The sequence below is a fragment of the Charadrius vociferus genome, unplaced genomic scaffold (genome assembly GCF_000708025.1).
Source record: "Charadrius vociferus isolate BGI_N301 unplaced genomic scaffold, ASM70802v2 scaffold298, whole genome shotgun sequence".
NCBI lineage: Eukaryota > Metazoa > Chordata > Aves > Charadriiformes > Charadriidae > Charadrius > Charadrius vociferus.
This window is the reverse complement of record NW_009649936.1, coordinates 1248790-1266881: the sequence shown is the minus strand read 5'-3', so window position 1 is coordinate 1266881 and position 18092 is coordinate 1248790. Positions and strand designations below refer to the sequence as shown.

Below are 18092 nucleotides of genomic sequence, written 5' to 3'. Positions count from 1 at the left end.
TCTATCACAATGATTTTCTCTTCCCACTCTCTCTCACCCTCCTCTCCAGACTCCAAATTCTTTTGGGATTCTCACTGTTTTGAATGCTAGCTGCGTTCGCTGCTGTTTTAAGGTAATAGTAGCCCCTTCCAGCAATATTCATTGCAAAGTCTCAGAATGCCTCATGGTGGGTGTCAGTCTCACCACACCTAGTTTTATGGACAATCTCTATAGTTTCCTCGCACTTCTGGTTGTAGCTGACCCAGTGACAGTCAGAGATATTCCAAGTCCCACTCCAGTGCTCTGGTTGCTAGGATTCATTCTTATGACGCATTCTCCAGCATAAGGAAACTGCTAATACCTATGTGACATTAAGAACTCTGCATAACAGTGAAAGATGCATGCTACACCAGTGCAAATTTTCACAACACAGCTATTCTTAATACATGTTTTTCTTCTTTTTACCAAGAAAGCACATTGGTTTTGAAGTACTTTACATACTCCAAATCCAAAAGTTTTTGTGTTTGGATCCCTCACCAGAGTTGGTTAGTACTACTTATGCTGTCCACCCCAAGAATGAAACGGTCTAATTGTATTCCGGCCTACAAGGGAGTTCCTGCAGCAGGGCATACTATAGTCAGTTTTGCAGTAAGTTCACTTCTGGATGATCTCTATCCTGTCCAAAGCACACTACCACAATAATTGGTAAGTAAATATTGCAGAAAAAGTTACCTGTTGTGGGTAAGGTGTTGTTCTGAGTTTTGCCTTCATTTTATTACTTTTGGGTTTTACTATTTTCCTTGTTTCCTGCGAGGTAGATACTGAGTTTCTGCATGAAAACTGTGACTTAGAAATGGTAACCTGGTCCAGTGACAACTGAAGTTCCTTATACTCAATATCTCTGCAAAAGAATAGTCCAATAAATTACGTACTCAAACATACCACACAAATCCAAAATAGCTCCTTTGAAAATACATGTTAGCTTTCACAATATATTTATTTTCATTCTTCCAGGATTGTCACTGAGTCTGCCATGCAAGGCTGGGCATGTCAGCAGGCAGTGAATTTTGTCATCTGACCTGGTCCCCATGCAAGTCTATCACAAACATTCCACTGAGAAACACATTAATGTCTTTGTACTAAGTGTCCCCACTCTCTGAACCTAAGCAGCACCGACTTCTTCTCAACCATCTGTGGCACCCTGCAGTTTGGAATCACAGCCATGTCAGCTGATAGAAAGACACCGATCAATTCATCTGTCTCCTCCTCAATCGGGAGTTGGTCTCTGCCCTGACTCTCATGTTAGCCCTGAGGAGAGGAAAAGGAGCAATGTTCCACTCCTGCCAACTCAATGTGCTTGTAACTAGACCACAGGAGCTGCAGTATTGTTTTTCTGACAGTCTCTAGACTTTCATTTTTGCTCTGTTCTGTTCAGTTTTATCTGCTCCACAGACAGGGCAGATTTTTGTACAAAAGAGGTTAAAAAACAAATCAAGAACAGACCATGGATGATATTTTAAAACATTAATTGATGCAGTTCTGATGATTAAAGGGTCTCCCCTGGTTTTGACGGTAGCAACAGTGGAGCGCATTTTTGAAAGGATAACTAGAAAAAAAACCCAAAATTATGTCTCTCAATTTCTGTCTAGAACTCATTTACATCACTTTTTGATGGTGAATAACCTGGAAGTAAATTCAACTCAAGAATATGCTGTTATATGTGTGGCACAGTGTCCTCCTTTTTACTCAAATCACTTGCCCCATCTCATGGGACTCAAGCAAGTTTCAGGGCTGAGCCTTTCCCTCATGGTGCTGGCTCTCACATCGGTACAGGAATGAAGGCAGCATTAGCCAGTGTGTCTAGGGCTGAGTACCAACTTCAAGTAGTTTAAGGAAACACCCTGTGGTTTCTCAACTCGCGCTTTAACTCCCCAAAGTCAGTATCAGGGACAACTTTGTAATATGCAAACACACATGATCCTACCACACACATCATGTATACACATCTTACTTCCAAGCCACATAGGAAATGGGCCAGTCTAGACAAAAGAAGAGAGTGCCTATTCCCTGCTTTTTTTAGACTATTCAACACAAAGGGTGTCTGCTATACCTTTTTTAGTTTTCCCCCACAGGTAGTCTCTTCAATCACAGTCTGTTTCACTATTACTTATCCCTCTTATTCAATATAGATTTCTGTCTCTCTCAGGTTCACATCAAGATAGGAATTTTGTAACACTGTCATGACTTGAACTGGAATTCATAAACTGCAGGTCCAAACCACTGTACATTCACCAGATGCGTGGGAGCTACTTGCCATTGCGAGACTAGTTTTGCCCTGAGTGTCTGTGCAACCCAAGGCAAGTAAGGGAATCCTCAGTGATTCACCTCTCCCTGAAAGGAATAATGCTTCCTACCATGTCTCTGTCTCCCAAAACCGACACTGTGACCTCTGCTGGGTAGCAGTAGCTTTCACTGTGCCTGGACAGCCCTAGCACAGTCCTGATGCCAATTACAGAACTGGGATTCAGGTCTAACACAAATGGCTACAAGTGGTATTACATTCAAGCAAGTGGTGTACAAGGTAATCATCAGGAATACTAGCTCTTTTTGGCCCAACATAACTAAAAGAGGAGGATATGAGGAAAGAAAAGTGGCTGTAACATGCAAGCACAGAATGATACTGGAAGGCACAAGCAAAGCAGACTTGAAGGATTTAATGAGTAATGAATCAATTATTGATAACATGCAAAATGAATCAATTACTGATAACACGTAATGGTACAAAGTATTTTGACTTACGTAAGGACATAATTGACACTCACTATGCAGTGAGGCCGTGATGAACGGCTGTTATGCACAATAGTAGCGTAGCTCTGTACCCAAACCCAGCCTCCATGCTTGGACAGTAGTCGATAGTACTTGGTTGTGACTTGGCCTTTCACCAACACTGTGAATACAATAAAAAAGCATTTCACATTGCTTGGACTTGTGACCACTTCCTGCAGAGATTTATTTGCAAAGAGGGGACTTTTCTCCCTCCTCCTCCTCCTCCCTTAAGGCTCTTCCTTCTCCCACAAAACTTTAAATAGCTCCCCTGCAAAGGTATCTGTCCTGCACCTTTACGTGGTTTCATAAGGTCACATTATTGTCTGCAAATAGTGTGTTGCAAACTATTTGTCTTCCTTCTTTTCCAGTTCACCCTGCTCTCTTATGCTTACACTCTGCGAAAACACTTACTGTTTCTCATCTAACTGAAAAAGAGAAGTTCAAGGCAGCAAAAGTATTATGAAGGACACAACTAGCTTGCATTTTCCCAGTATATTTGGAAGCACTATTGTCATTCGTAGCTTGATAGATTGTTGTGTATTTTGCAATGTATTTTATGCTATGATGCTTTTTCCTCTGTAAGCAGTATATTTTGAAGGTGGATTTAAAAGGGGAAAATTAAAATGCTATTTGGTTCTTAAGCACACAAATAAAGCCAAGGCCAGAGAGGTGAATCAGTTATCTGATAGAGTTCACTAGAAATATAATCCTCTGTACACCAGTTTTGATTCTCCGTGAACAAAGATGTTTTGGCATATGGCTACACTATAATAGGAGTTGTGCAGCATCTCTAAATATTTAATCTAGCCACAGATATTTCTGGTTCAGTGCCAGGCATTTATCTAATGATTCACTGAAGATCATGCCCAGTCTTTGAAAGTGGTTATTCTCTTGTGTGACTCTGGAGCATTCCTCTAGGAACTCCATCTTCTTACTCTTCTATACAATCAGTTATTTATTTTAAATTAGGAAATAAGGGACTGCGCTTGTTACACAAACTATGTCCAAAAAAAGTGATCAATAGCAGCAATACCTTTATATAATACGTGATTAAGACATGAAATTACTGCTTGCTAATGTAGGGCTTGTACTACGCTGAACTAAGCTCACTGTAATTTTGTTCTCTTGTTGTAAATGCTTGCTGCAGAAGCAGATACACAATAAGGAAATCAATCAACAGCTTTCTCTTTCAGCCAACTCTAGTAGAGCAAATGACCACTTGAAATGAAAATATATGGCCTTATAATCATTACTCATTAAAGATTTTTCTGACAGGGAGGGCATCCAATTTTAAATTGGGAACTAAGGAGTGCATAACCTTTGGGTGTTTGTTTATTGTTTGGTAATTAACTATCAGTCATCACTGGGGTTAGCTTATTTTTGTTCAGTTGTTACTTGGGGTAGTAGGGGTTTGGAATTTCAATAGAAATCAGAGACTGCAATAATGTGAGTAATGTGAATAGCCCAATGTGAGACTGACAGAAATAGAAAAGCAAGAGTTCTTGTTCTTGCTAAAATGTCCTCTAAGTCTCTAGCATACAGATCATCTCTCTGGACTGCTTACTCTCCTAGCCATCTGCGCACATCACAACATATTTAAACTTTTCTTCAAATCCAGTTAATCTCCCTAAGAAAATCAGGCTCTTACAAAATGGCTATAGACAGGTCTTTCTGGAAGTGTCAGTTCTCCTTCCATTACAGGATGTGGTATCCATTTGTTCAGAAGGCAATAAGATAAATAACAACATCTCGCAGGACATTCAAAAACCCATCCTTGCTGACACCAAGCCCCTACTATTTAGAGTTTGAAGTCTCTCTTAGACATCAGCTTTTTGCCTCATACTTGCTGGTGTCCTTTTTCATGCCTGCAATTCTACATAGAATATTCTATGGGGTGGAGGTATGCTTATGTACAGATATTTAAGAAAATAATGAGGAATATGTGTGTAAATATGTAAACACACCTACAAAATATAAAGTCGTGTACTCTTAAAGTGCAATAGATCACTCTAAGGTAAAGGTCTTGTAGCTGCTACTCAAAGATTCAGTGCAACAATGCCAAATAAGTCTGTTATATTTGTTAATAATCAGCTATATGCCATGGGATCACTGTTTCTTGGGGTTCTATAATCCAAATGGTCCAGTTTTAGGAAATGATGCTTACATTTTGGCCTAGTTCATCTAACAGATATTTTTTGTAATGTGGTCTAGGCTTTTCAGAGCTAAGTCTTTGTGCTAGGTTAATGGTCAGGTTTTCCTTGAATTCAAAATGCCTTGCTACTCAGTCTTCCAAAATAGAAATGAATGCTGTAATGGATCACTAGCTATAACAAAGCTCCTTCATGTGCTTTGGGACTAGTTTTGACTTTGCCTCACTGATTTTTTTTTTTTAAATCCCTGTTTTAGATCTCCAGTTAAGACAGTACTTTAAAAGATGTGAAAACCACTGAGGACTACAGTGTTCAGCTTTTCTTCCTAATTATATGGATAAACCAATATTTCCCCTGGGACAGGGGAGAACTCCATGTCTCCTGCATTTTTAGCAATCTGGGGAAAGTCTGACCTTGGCTAGGGGACAGCAGCTCCGCTTCCGATACAGTAAATGAGGTCAATTTCCATTTGGCTCTGTGTTAAATTACCCTGTTTGATGCTGATTGGGAAACCTCAGAAATGGGAGTGAGGTAAATCCACTACCAAGACAGTCTGTGCAGGCTCAGACTTCTTGGTGGCCTCTGCTGCAATCAAACGGGGAGGATTCAGTGGCTTTAGCCTTGGCTCTTAGATGTGCCATTTGTAACTGGGTGTTCCGCTGTTGTGGTTCCCTCCTGGTTTAGCAGGCAAGCTGAAAAAGGCATTGGGCTGGTTGGGCTGGTCCTTCTGGTCTGTCATAGACTATATGGCTATTTTAAAAGGCTCCAGCAGGCTCAGAGGCATGTGGCTGGGAGTTCCTAGCCTGCACTTAAAGATCCGCTAAGAGAAATGGACTTCTTGGTTCCTCACTTGCAGCAGTTATTGTTTTAGCTTCCCTGGCACACTCAGCCTGGCATGTGGTCGTTCCAGCCCTCAAGCAGCATGGTCAGTGGATCATGCCCTAGCAAACTCTACAGTTCTTTTGCCCTCTTAAAAACTTGTGCAGCTCTGCCGGAAGGTTTGGTTGTTGGGAGAGCAAAAGTAGACTCAATGCCACAGACAGTGTAAACTGCAGTCTGCTATAAGGTTCTATAAATATATAGGTTGACTTCCAGGAAGCATCAGAACAGTTTGGTGATGACATCAGCTGGGTCTGGGGCTTGCCTCACCAAGGCACAGAGATGTGACTCTTGTAAAATTTATGTGGGAAGAGCAATGATGTTACAACACGTGGGATGCACAAAATCCTCCTCACAGGGAGACAATGGTACAAATTAAGTGATTTCTCTGAGGCTAGAAAAATATTTTGTCTATACTGGAAAAGAGGAATATTTTTTCTGTACTGCAACAGCTTCTCTATCCCATCTTCTAGAATGCAAGATCCTTAGGCAGGGAGTCATTATTTTTGTGGCCACATTTACCCAGTTGCAGAGCAAACTCTGTGTATATTGATGGTGCTATAGAAATAAATAACACTAGTTCAAATGCCAGAAACTTTTTCATAGCTGGAAGCTAATCAAAACCTGTTTAAAACAGGGAACACTGTTTGCTGCCAGAATACCTTAGGAAAATACTCACATCTACATTTTCCTCATAGTATGATGTTCTTGTTATATCCCTTCTAGCTTGTTCCCCTCAGCGTTTCCTTTGTTTTGTTCTCTGTGCTGCCTAACTTAAAGATCAGTTGTTTTAGGTCTTCAGTTTGGGAAAATTTTTTTTTCCTCTTTGAAAAAGCAATTGGCTACCCTTGTTGAAGGTTGACTTTTTTTCCCTTTTTTTTCTTTTTAGTACTCTTATTAGGTGTAACATGTTTCTCTCCAGATTTCTTCATCAGATGACACTTAATCATCAAATTGCTTTCTAGAATGGTACGTCAAACTTGCCAACCTTTTACTGTTCATGTTCCTGAGACATTTACTGATGGATGGTGGGGGAGTTATAACAGTGCTCCCCAGAGAAATTTTGTACACTTTACATCTGTTTTAATAATTCCTATTACTTGATATTCTGACTGTGATTCTACACTGTTCCCACTGTTGCCCAAGCACTAGCCATTATTTTTTTTGCTTCTTGACATTTATTTGCTTTGAAACTTCCATAAATTTCTATGCATATGTCTTGCATTTTTCTCCTGTTTTTAAACTTTACAGTAATTTATCTTTGTAATTCAGATACAGTATCTAAACAACTGCTTTTAGTTATTCTGTTTGGTTGAGGGTTTTTTTTCTTGGGGTTGGGTGTTCATTCAGTAAACATGATGTGTCTCTTCATTTAAAACTCAGTCATACATAGATCAAATTGGCAGCCAAGGTACAAGTCTTCTACCATGCACACAGAATTATCCATCGCTCTGCTCTAAAATGGAAAACTCTTTTCCAGAGATGATTTTGGCTATAATGGAATCTTCTCTGTACACATTGACATAGGTAGTTCAAACAGTCTTGTGAAAATAATGAGTGATATGTTGTACAGGTCAACAGTCACATCCAGATGCAGATGTTAACACTACAAAGAGAATGCCTCCAACAGGACATTAGCATGTATCTGTTCTAGTTTTTTAGTTTGCAATGGCCCAGAGTATTCAGTGGTGTTTTGGTAAATATGAATTTGCTGTAAAGATCAGTTTCTGCTTTCCCAGGTGTAGCACGCACTGCCAGCAACAGAATTTGGCACTTGGAATTTCAGCACTCACTTGCCAAATACAGTTACATCCTCCTTTATATTTCAGATCCTCATGAAAAGCACATATTAAGGTGAAGAACTAACTACTTTCTCCTTCAGGAAGCCTAAGAGAAGGATTTGATTCTGGCTGCTTTCAGCCCACAGGAGCAATCTGGAAAAAAATTCACTGACATTGGGTTTTGGATGTCATTTTTGCATCATATGGGCTGTGGCAGACTGAGCCAAATCCAGAGTTCTGCTATTCCCTCAATTTGCTTCACAAATTAATGTGCTACTGAATGAACTACTTCCCAAATCCAGATGTTTGAAGATATGATTAGTGTCTCTGTTGGCAGATGGGGAATTATTAAATATGTAATTTTTTTTCCTGACACTCCATTCCCCAAACCTCATCCACATGCTATTAATGAACATTCATCTGAAGATTCTTTGGGTTTGCATTCACTTCAAACATGGGATGATTATTGCTAACATATTTCAGAGGAATTGAGAGCTGTTGCATAATTTTTCTTTTAACAACAGAGGCTAGTAAAGTTCAGATTTTCCCCTCTCACTCAATTGCTCTTTGGGTTTTTTTTTTTTCCTTCAAGAGTTCAACACCCAGAATCAAGTCCAAATTTTCAAAAGAGCCTAGATCCTTTAAGTAGAAAGATAAAAGTGGCCAGATTTTTTTTTTTTTTTCAGAAGTACAGCATACTGAATATCTAGCTTGTTTGCAGAACTAATGGTTTCCTTAAGTGATAGCCAGGCACTTGTGAAAATCTAGCTCCAATCAAGATTTGGAAAGTTTTCTCTACTTTCCAGCAGAGCAGCTGTTGTCTGCAAAACTTCTCACTCTACTTAATAAATTTCAATCTAGCATTCTTTTTCCTTACGCAGATGATGAGCATATCGTAAATGGAACACATCACAGCCATGAACATGGTGGTAGAGGGTTTTTTCTATCAGATCTTGGGGCTCATATCCAGTTAATTCAGTCACCCTGGAAAGGAAAGATTCCGTAATAAGCAAAACCTCTAGGAACATTCAGTTTCATTAATCTAATATTTGATTGTGCCAACAAATCAGGTGCCTAAAAACTGCAGGACAAAATGTTAGTTTTGGAAACAGAATCCTCATCTTTATAAGAAAATAAACCCTCTCAACCCAACCAAAGCAAGGTGCTGCTATTCCCTGGCCAGCCTCCCACACAGGCAGGAAAAAGAGTTCTTTTACTTATTGCCACTTTGGGGTTTTGCCACTGTCATGCATGATCCTTTGCACAAAGATCCAGTTGAGGACCCATTCACAAAACAATAAAACTGCTCTTGGGGACTGCTGACACATTTTCATTTGCTTTTGCAAAGATACAAGCGTAGCATGTATGTCAGTGCATAGAAGCCATGAGCATGGTTTATAAATAAATTCAGGCTAACGCCTAACAGAAGAAGGAAGCAAGAGCATATTCCACCTAAAAATGTGGAAAGACAAGGAGCTATGATGATCACAAGCTAAGAAAAGGAAGGCTGAATCTAGACTTCAGAAAAACATCCTCACATGATGAGAAGTAGAATAATAGAACAAATTTGAAACACCAGCATCTCTGCAGATGCTAAAGGATCAAGCTACACTGGTCAGACTTACACGAGGTCAGACCTGAAGAATCAAACTTCATGGTTCAAAATGGACTTTTGTTTATTTAGCAATGTTTCTTCAGAACAGACAATCCTTAAAGTACATTGTGCAACTCAGCCATAATGTGGCTTGTTTACCTAGCCTTGCTGGGGATGTTTTATGCTGTCCTGGGATTTCTTCACCTAAAAAGGCAGAACAGAGGCACCATCCAAAGCCATGTCTACATTAACAAGCAACACAGTCCATTAGCAGGCAATCTGTAGAGTAAAATTTTTACTGCTGAGGATCTACTGCTGCAGCAGCAGGAGCACCTGCATATTTTAATTTCAGGACTTTTACTTGGGACTAGCTCTAGTCTAGGCCTGTGGACTGAAAGCTTTATAATATTTGGAGTGCTTTAGACATGCTCTTGGAGGTTGTCTTCCAGTTTAGGTTTGTCCACAGGGAATCCAATTCACCTGCCTAAGGCTTCTTCATGACATGAACTGCAGTGCAATGAGTAGAGATGGTCAGAACATTCACCAAGGAGTGTAGACTGTATCAGAGAATAACACAGTAGTGTCTACAGAAATGAATACAGGGGTCTCAAACAACATGTGTCATTGGGGGTTGCAGATAATGTAAACTTTTATTACTTTTTTTTTTCTTTTGTAAATATTATGCATCTTCTTTACCCTTACCCTAATGCTAAGCAAACACGTGGACCCCACAGAGACTTGGGGCTTCACATTCTACTTGAGAGAGAGCACTGGGGGATGCGATTCTTCTGAATAAAATCAGAAAATAAAAAAAAAATAATGCCTTTGTGGTCTGATTTATTATAAATACAGTACAAATACATCCATACCTCCCCTAGCTATGCCTTCATCTGGGAAACTCTTGCATGCCTTTGCCTCAGTGAGGGACAGCCAACGGGGAGTGAGGACACGTGCTGTCTTTCTGCAGGAGGATATGTGAATATATGCTTGTGTTTCTCCTCTGCAGTGTTTGCTGTCCCTCCTGGCATACAATTCTAGGGGCCCAAATTCTCACTTAAGCATGGTGAAATACTGGTGAAAGATCCTGTTCAGGTTTCAGTGCTCCTTCTGACTTCAGTGCAATTAAAACAAGGGTGCCAGTTTCATCCTACTCACTTAATTGGTGAGTACAGAAACAGCTAATCCAAAACCAAACAAAATGCCTCAAACCTAAGCCAGGTGTTAATTTTTCTGGAGGCGCAGCCTCACTTTGAAGCTAGTCTTCCCATGGTCCAAAAAACCCCCATCTTTAACAGTTGTGAGGACACCCAAACTTTTGAAAAGTTTTTCTTAACACAAAACTAAGCCCTCAATAAACCACTGCAGAGACCCTGGGCTCTGAAGATTGTTCTTTGGATGTGACAGGGCACACAGAAGGAAACAGAGCTTGCCCCAATGATCAGTTCTTCCCTCTATAGTTCTCTAAAACCTTTATAAGCCATGTAGCAATGAATGAACAAGCTACACCACAAAATCAGAAGCAGCGCTTTGGAGAGAAGAAACTGCCTCCTTTTTCCAGTGACCTTAATAAATGAACTCTTGCATGTTTTACATTGTGTCAAGTGTCTAGAAAGGCTTATTGAACTGCTCCTTCCTGTGCCTTTAATACTGGCCTGTCTGCTGTGACTGTTACCTCGAAAGATCTAGCAACACTTTTCCTTGTATGGATACCAGAAGCAAGCCTGAAAACAGTTTTGTCTTATTCCTAATATGTCCCTGCTCTGAGCAAATATAATTTGGTTTGCTCAGCTGGGAGAGCAAAGGGCTGTGGTAATGCTTAATACCCCTGATTGTCCTGTGTGTGGACGACACCCATCTGCTCATTGGTAAACACAGCTCTGCAACAGTACTGGTTCTATCTGTGCTCCTGTCAACACCTCTGGTTATACTGTCTGCTTTGAAGACAGGCAGTTCCTCAGGCAGTTCCTCTTAGGCACATCATTTCCTTTTTTCCACATGCAAAGACATGTTGCTGAACCCTTTGTGCTTCTTTGTAGCTTTTACATTAAGTAAAGCATGCCAAAAATAAAAAAGGAAGGATTCCAGAAACAACTAGGTCTTTGTATTTTAGCAGCTGATGACCCACTATCTCATTGAGTTAGCATGGAGAAAAAGCATGTTTTCGCATGGTTGACCTGCCATGCAAAACTTCCCCACTGTCTACAGGCTCTTTTTCACTGTTACACATTAATATAATTCCTGCTTCTTGCAAATCCAGCATGCCAGAGAAATGAGAGAGTATGTGACATACTGCTCCACATGCAGGGATTTTTGAAGAATGATCATCTTGTCAATAGTCAAATCTGTTACATTTTCTGGGAACTGGGGGTTTCCCCTGGAGGTATCTTGAACTGCACTGTACAAAGCATCATTGTATACTAAAAGATACCATGTTTCAAAAAGAGAGGAATGAATCATTTAACAGGTCCTTCAGTTCTAGTTTTGTGCTCTTCTCACTGGTATGTGAGCTATATCAGCTGAGAGTGGAAGCAGTGTTCTCTTTCCTCAGCAATAGCCATTTTCCCAAGTTTTGTTTAAGAAGTCTGTGTTTTCATGTAGTAGCCAATTGAATTAATTTTCATTCTAACAACCCTGTTAAGTGGGGTTGGTTTCATTGTTAAGGCATTACACCAAAGTGCAGAAGAGTATGTTTTCTTACCACTCTATCAAAAGCTTTCTGGATAACCCCAGCAAGTCATTTGACCTCAGTGTTTCAGTTGTGGTTTGTTTGTTTGTTTTTATTATTGACGATGATACATCCTTATTCTTTTCACTAGCTTGGTATGTTAAAATTTATGTCCTTTATGGTAAAAATGTATTACTGCTTCTCTGCCTATTACTCACAGCAAGAAGGCTTAAGCTGACTGAAGCTGCAGATAACTATAGGTCAAATTGTACAGGCTCTTATATGTTGTCATTCAAGGCAAAGTATGGTCTATCCAGCTATCTGAAGGGCTTTGAAGACCCACATGGTCTTGGTGATCCAGATCTGTTTCGGACTGCTTTATTTTTTCATGGATATATCTGTTTGGAAACCACTGTAGCTTATGATAACACTTGATTTTGAAAACATTTTATGCTAGAAAAGAAGTAGTTGCTTACCTGGAATCTAGGAATATTAATTTTAAGTCCAAACTTGCTCTGAACATAAACATGTTACTGTGAAGTTTGATCTCAGTGATTGCACTGGGAGGTAAAGATTGACCCACAGCCACCAGTCCAACGATTTGGTAACAGGAATCATACAAAGACATATCTAGCATATACTGCCGTATCTTCAAATAGCCACTGCAATGGATCACCTGGCATGAGAAGAAAACACATTCGATATCTGATGGCAATGGAAGAGGCTGCAAGTCAGCTGACCACCCAGTTTCAATGAGGTTATAAAGCAATACACCCTTGTAACACTTAAATACTGCATAGTCTGTTAAGGCTTCAGAAGTGCATTAATTTATAAATGGAGATTAAAACACAGCAAATGCAGTTTTTGTGTTTACTGCCAACATGATTAACTCAGTATTAAAGCACATGTTCTTTGGGACTATCTAGATTGCTTTCTAGTTAGTACTTTAAACTCTCTTTGATATAGATATCTTATAGATACACTCAGAATTCCTGTTCATTAATCCAAAAATCTGGAAGTTGGAGACTCACTGTCTCTCTTTCACACACAGAGGTGTATATATAAAGTTACATTTTAATGAGTTACTATTCTGATGAAGAACAGACACTTTAAAAATCCAGTAGAGATTAATGCATCACATTTATAAATATTAACTGCTGTTTGTGTAAATGCACTAGAAATTAGTTTTAAGTTCTCCAGTCAAGTTCAGATTATGTTCTTTTGACATATGACCAAGCCCAGGGCCTTGAAACCAGATTCCTGAATCCCTGTATAAAATTCTAATCACTGGAGTGATAACTTCAGTGTTAGGCTGTAAAAATTCACAATGTCAGCCAAAGAGGGGGGAAAATTACAACCTGAGGACTCTTCCAGAATGTATGACTTATTTAACGTAGTGCTGGTGTTTAGAAATCATTTGTGCTCCAACCAATTTTCTAGTCCAAACAGCAGGCATATTACACATCCTTCAGCTCAATTTCTGTATTTGTTTGACTTTTAACTGTGTCCAATGGAAAGGAATTAATTTCTGCTGTATTTATTACTCCTGAACAACATACTAAACAGTCACCTATAAACAGGCTCCTCCTGTATAACCTTCCCTCCTCCTCTCAAGTCACCATGTCATTAGTATGTTTATCAAACATACAGTAGCAAGCAAAACTTATTTAAGATCCTACTAACCCCTATACTATTTGATTCGTGAGTTTTTGCTGTGCTTCAGCTACTCAGGTGATATTTTCAAAATTACTAAGTCCTGTCTCTAACTACAGTCAAAGAGAATAAGTTTAGGCCAACGCCTCCCTAGATGAATGCATCCTTAAATGTTTCACTGTGTAAACTTTTAATAGTGAGCAAAAGAAGAAAGAAGGTGATCCCCCTGAATAGCAGTCATAAAATGGGGAAAATAAAAAACATACAGAGATACCACCACTACAAGCTCTACACTTCTACCTGATTTCAGATTCAGCTTTGGGACAGAATCATTTTTTGCTGGAAAGCAGCTGAGCAAACAGGGGTCTGTGTAATGAAGAATTATCAGTCTAACCAGGTAGAGAGCAGTGTAAATAGCCAGATATATATCTGGACCTTGAACACATTCCATAAAAGATCTCTGCTTCTCTTGCATGCTTCCTTTTTGTTTCTGAATGGCTCAGACAAAATGAATCCTCACCAGATTGTATGTGAAGTATACTTCTCTCCTGCTGCTTAAGTGATAGAATTATACTGTGTAGCTCAAAGATCAGCAAATGCACACTGTGAAGCTGAAAATAAGAACTACATGACTGGCACGTGTTACAGAATCAGCATTTTCTGTAGCATCTGACTTCATGTAATAAATAGAGAATTAGTACAAGTGATAAGATTTATAAACAAACTTGGTGGTTTAGTACAATTCAACCCTAAGTTGATATTAATGACTGGTTAAGGTAACATTATGGTCTCATTAATGTTGAAGTAATTCTGGTCAGGCCAATGAGGTGATTTGTGCAAATGTGTGGCTGCTCAACAAGAGCACAGTAACACCAAGGCAAAGGAATGAGGGAAGACTTCCAAGTTCCTGTTTCTGTGTTCTTGCCTCACCTGTCTCCAGTTCCACAGGGGAATAGGACCTGGCTGTGCATTCTGCTTGAACCTCCATGGGTGTGCTCCAGCCAATTCCCCATGTGGAAGATCAGGGATCAGGATGTGGGAATGTACCACAAAACAAAGTCAAACTCACTGTGAGAGTGTCTAGACTTGCATTACTAAGGGAATGTGCGATCAGCAGTGGCATTTTCTGTGTCTGTTCTAATTCTTTCCTTCACAGATTTTGCTTTCAGCTACAGGTACGTAAAAAACCCTAAATAAATAAACTTGCCACTTATTGAATACCGGGGGGATGGGGGAAAGCATACATTACCTTGTAGCCACTGCATGTCAATCCTGCATTCCTCTTGGCTAGGACACACTTCATTCTCAGGAAAAATGATCTCTCAATTTCATATTCTGAAAACATAAACCAAACTGCTTATTTATTACTGAAGATTTCAAAACTGTCCATAACATTGTCTTTCATGATTTAACAGATGTGTTTACGTCTCACTCTCAGGCAGCAATAGAAGTCAGCTATTCTACTTTCCCACTCAGTCTGTGCCCTCAGGATTTATTTCAACTTCATGTTAGGATTCCCCATGAAAGCTGGATAAGTCATCATGACCAGGTCTCCAAATTTCTGCTTTTACCACCCTTCACAAAGCAATCACCTTGTTCCTGAACAGCTTGGGACCAACCCATATTGGTAAAGGGAAGGAAATGTCTCCTTTGCAGCATAAGTAAGTGAAGGTACTGTCCAGAATAATAGCAGAATGGAATGCAAGAATATTCATTGGTTTTGTAATAATTTGAGTGTACGTAGCTAGTCACATCCAGACTACTGATCTTCTGTTCTCCACATGCAATATTATTTCCTATTTCACTCACTTCCAAAACTACCTTGGTAGATTATTTTTAAACAGGATAACCTCCAGAAATGTTTTAAAGTTAAATATTGCTCAGGTACATACATATTTTCTGCTAAGAATAAGTTACTATTCTCTTTAACATTAATTATTCTCAATAACAGTTCAGACATCACTAATAGTTCTGACTTTTTTTACTGAAAGTTGCAGATTGGCAGAACACAACTATATTAGGAAAAGAAAACTCATTTGGTGCATTTGTGAACAGGAAAATCAGGGAAGCAGGGGACATTCAGATTTGTTGTAATCTGTATGCTTCTGAACTCTCCACAGGGTTTGATCCGAAGTCCACTGTATTCAGTTGGAGTCTTGCTTTAATTCGATTTAACTGTTGAGTTGTGTTCCCAATTTTTGTGCATCCATCACCCAATTAACACCTCTTAGCCACACACCTGCAGTGGTTTGAACCTCAGACCACTACCTGGAAACCAATAAAGTCTCTACATTAAGTTTTGAGTTTAAAAGTCTGAAGATACAACCACAGAAAAAGGATTTAGAGAGGAGGGAAAAAAATGCAATATGTAGTGCATCTCAACTAGTATCAGCCTTCCTGAGTATTTGAATTTTCCATTTATCTTCCCAATGCAAATTAGATCCGTATGGGGAAAAAACAGGCACTTAAATGAACTGGCACATCTACTATAAAGTTTTAAATACAAATGTATACAATTTGGTGGGAGGAAGCCATACAGTATAGATTACTATTGCTGAAGCATGATCTCATGAGTAAAGAATGGATCTGAGAGTTGGGAACATCGGTGCAATTCATGGCTTCAATACAAATTTTCTGTGTGACCTAACACTAGTGCTTGCTCTCCTTCTGCTGCAGTCCCATCCACACAAAATAAAGGTAACTTCCTCCCTTCAAGGATGCCAAGGGAGAAAAATAATTAATGTACAGTAATGAGGGTACAAAAACCATCTTGGGGCATGAACTGAGAGTCAGAATTGCCATGTTTGGGGCAGGGGATGGGGGGCGAGGGGTGGGGTAACAGAACGTGTCTAAAGGAGAAAAGGAGAGTCTGACCATTCCTGGATGGTCTGAGGCCATAACAACTGTTTATGCAGGTGTTTAGTAATGCAGCTTGTCCCATAGCACAGGTGGATGCAGAGTGCCACAGCATTTTTAATTAGCCAGCTGGGATTGTTACCTGGCTGGTTAAGGCTAATGGTTGTGTCAAAGTGCCCAGTGAATGATGTGCAGGTGCTACATAGCGTCTGGCATCTTGTTCGCAGGATTGGAGCTGAAGAATACAAAAGCCACTGAGGGGTGGGGGGGTATGTGGGTGTGTATATATAAAAATCTACTAGTAAGCTTTGAGACTGACTCACTGGCAAGGAAGAGCAGAACTAGGCCATTCATATTGTTCATGCTTATGTGAGAGCTATTAGTGTGTATGTGGTGCCTGTAAAAGCACTGTTCTGCTGTCCATGTTGATCTGTCATCAGTGGGCTCTGTGTACATATGTGTGTTTGTGTGCACCTACTGTGAATAAAACCATCTCCAGACCTGACCAAGAAACTGCAAAATATAAAGATGCAGTAAAACCAAAGCCCTCGCATAAAGAATCTAGATGTGCGAGGCTGTGAACAGTGTGAATTAGTATTCATATTAACTGATAGCTTTGCCAGTGTGAATCCCCAATACCTTTGAAAGTAGCAGAAGGGGGTAGCAAAACAAAAAAGAACTAAAGTAAATTTGTAATTTGTGAAGCTTATTGGAAAATAAAGAGCCCTGGTATCCTGCTGGATGCTAATATATCCATCAATATAACGTAAAACTTAAAATATCACATCCAGGCTGTACCTGATGCAATTAAGATGGTCTGATGAAGAGAATGTAGGAAGAAAATGAGACACTTAAACGTTTAGCAAGCAAAGAGGGAGGCACTGAATATTCAAATAGGAGAAATCAGATGAGCTGCGAGAAGAGTGATTACTAATGCATGCTGTCCTGCTCCAGAGGTTAATCACAAAATTGTGAGGAGATAGTAGGCATGAAAGCTCAGTTATAAAGCAGGGGAAAAGCCTGTAGCCTAAATAGCCAGCACCTGCTGTAAAAGCAGAATGACTAGAGATGTCCAGGGATGTAGTGAAAGTCTCAAATTAGGGAAGACAGAAAAACAGTAGATTTAAAATCAGCATTTCAGGCTTAAGTAAAAAGTGAATGTAACCAACTATTCTTAAGAGTTCAGTGATTTTATCAATCAGAATTAAGTTTTTAGAAACTACAAAAAACATAACAACATATAGCATCTAAACCTAGTAATGTAATTATTGGTATCATTAGTGTTCTTTCAAGCAAACATGTAAATACAGCACATAAATAACAGAAAGAATCTTAGGCTATCAAGAAGGTAAAAGAGGTTTGAAACAGGGAGAAAACCAATCAAGTGCTGCCACTTCCCAAGTAGTTAAAGGTTAAGAGAACTCTGGGTTAAGCACATATATGTGCAACTTAAGAGAGAGAATAATGAATAGTAAAATATTATGTCTGAACCAGAATATAAGCAATGCTGAAAGAAAATAGCCTTCTTAATTATTAGAGAATATTCGTACCATCTAATAACTGAAGCTTAACCACTGTAGTTAATTATTCTGAAATGTTAACTATATAAATGCATCATTGTAAATGATGTTAACACCTTTCCTTTAAGTGTTAAGAAAATGCTAAAAATCTATGTATAAACTATGTCTGTTCATTATAAAGAAGAGGTG

The 18092-nt window shown here is 39.3% G+C and overlaps 1 protein-coding gene across 1 annotated transcript in view; it reads right to left on the bottom strand.

Annotated features, from left to right (window-relative positions):
- SIM2 (single-minded family bHLH transcription factor 2) overlaps window positions 1–18092 on the bottom strand; it is a 56582-nt gene that overhangs the window by 8332 nt on the left and 30158 nt on the right. The window contains exons 5-9 of the mRNA XM_009891320.1: window positions 14777–14862; window positions 12351–12550; window positions 8493–8599; window positions 2779–2926; window positions 712–880 (exon numbers count right to left, since the gene is read on the bottom strand). Of these exons, the coding sequence (XP_009889622.1) occupies window positions 712–880; window positions 2779–2926; window positions 8493–8599; window positions 12351–12550; window positions 14777–14862 (710 nt within the window). The remainder of the gene's footprint in view (window positions 1–711; window positions 881–2778; window positions 2927–8492; window positions 8600–12350; window positions 12551–14776; window positions 14863–18092) is intronic.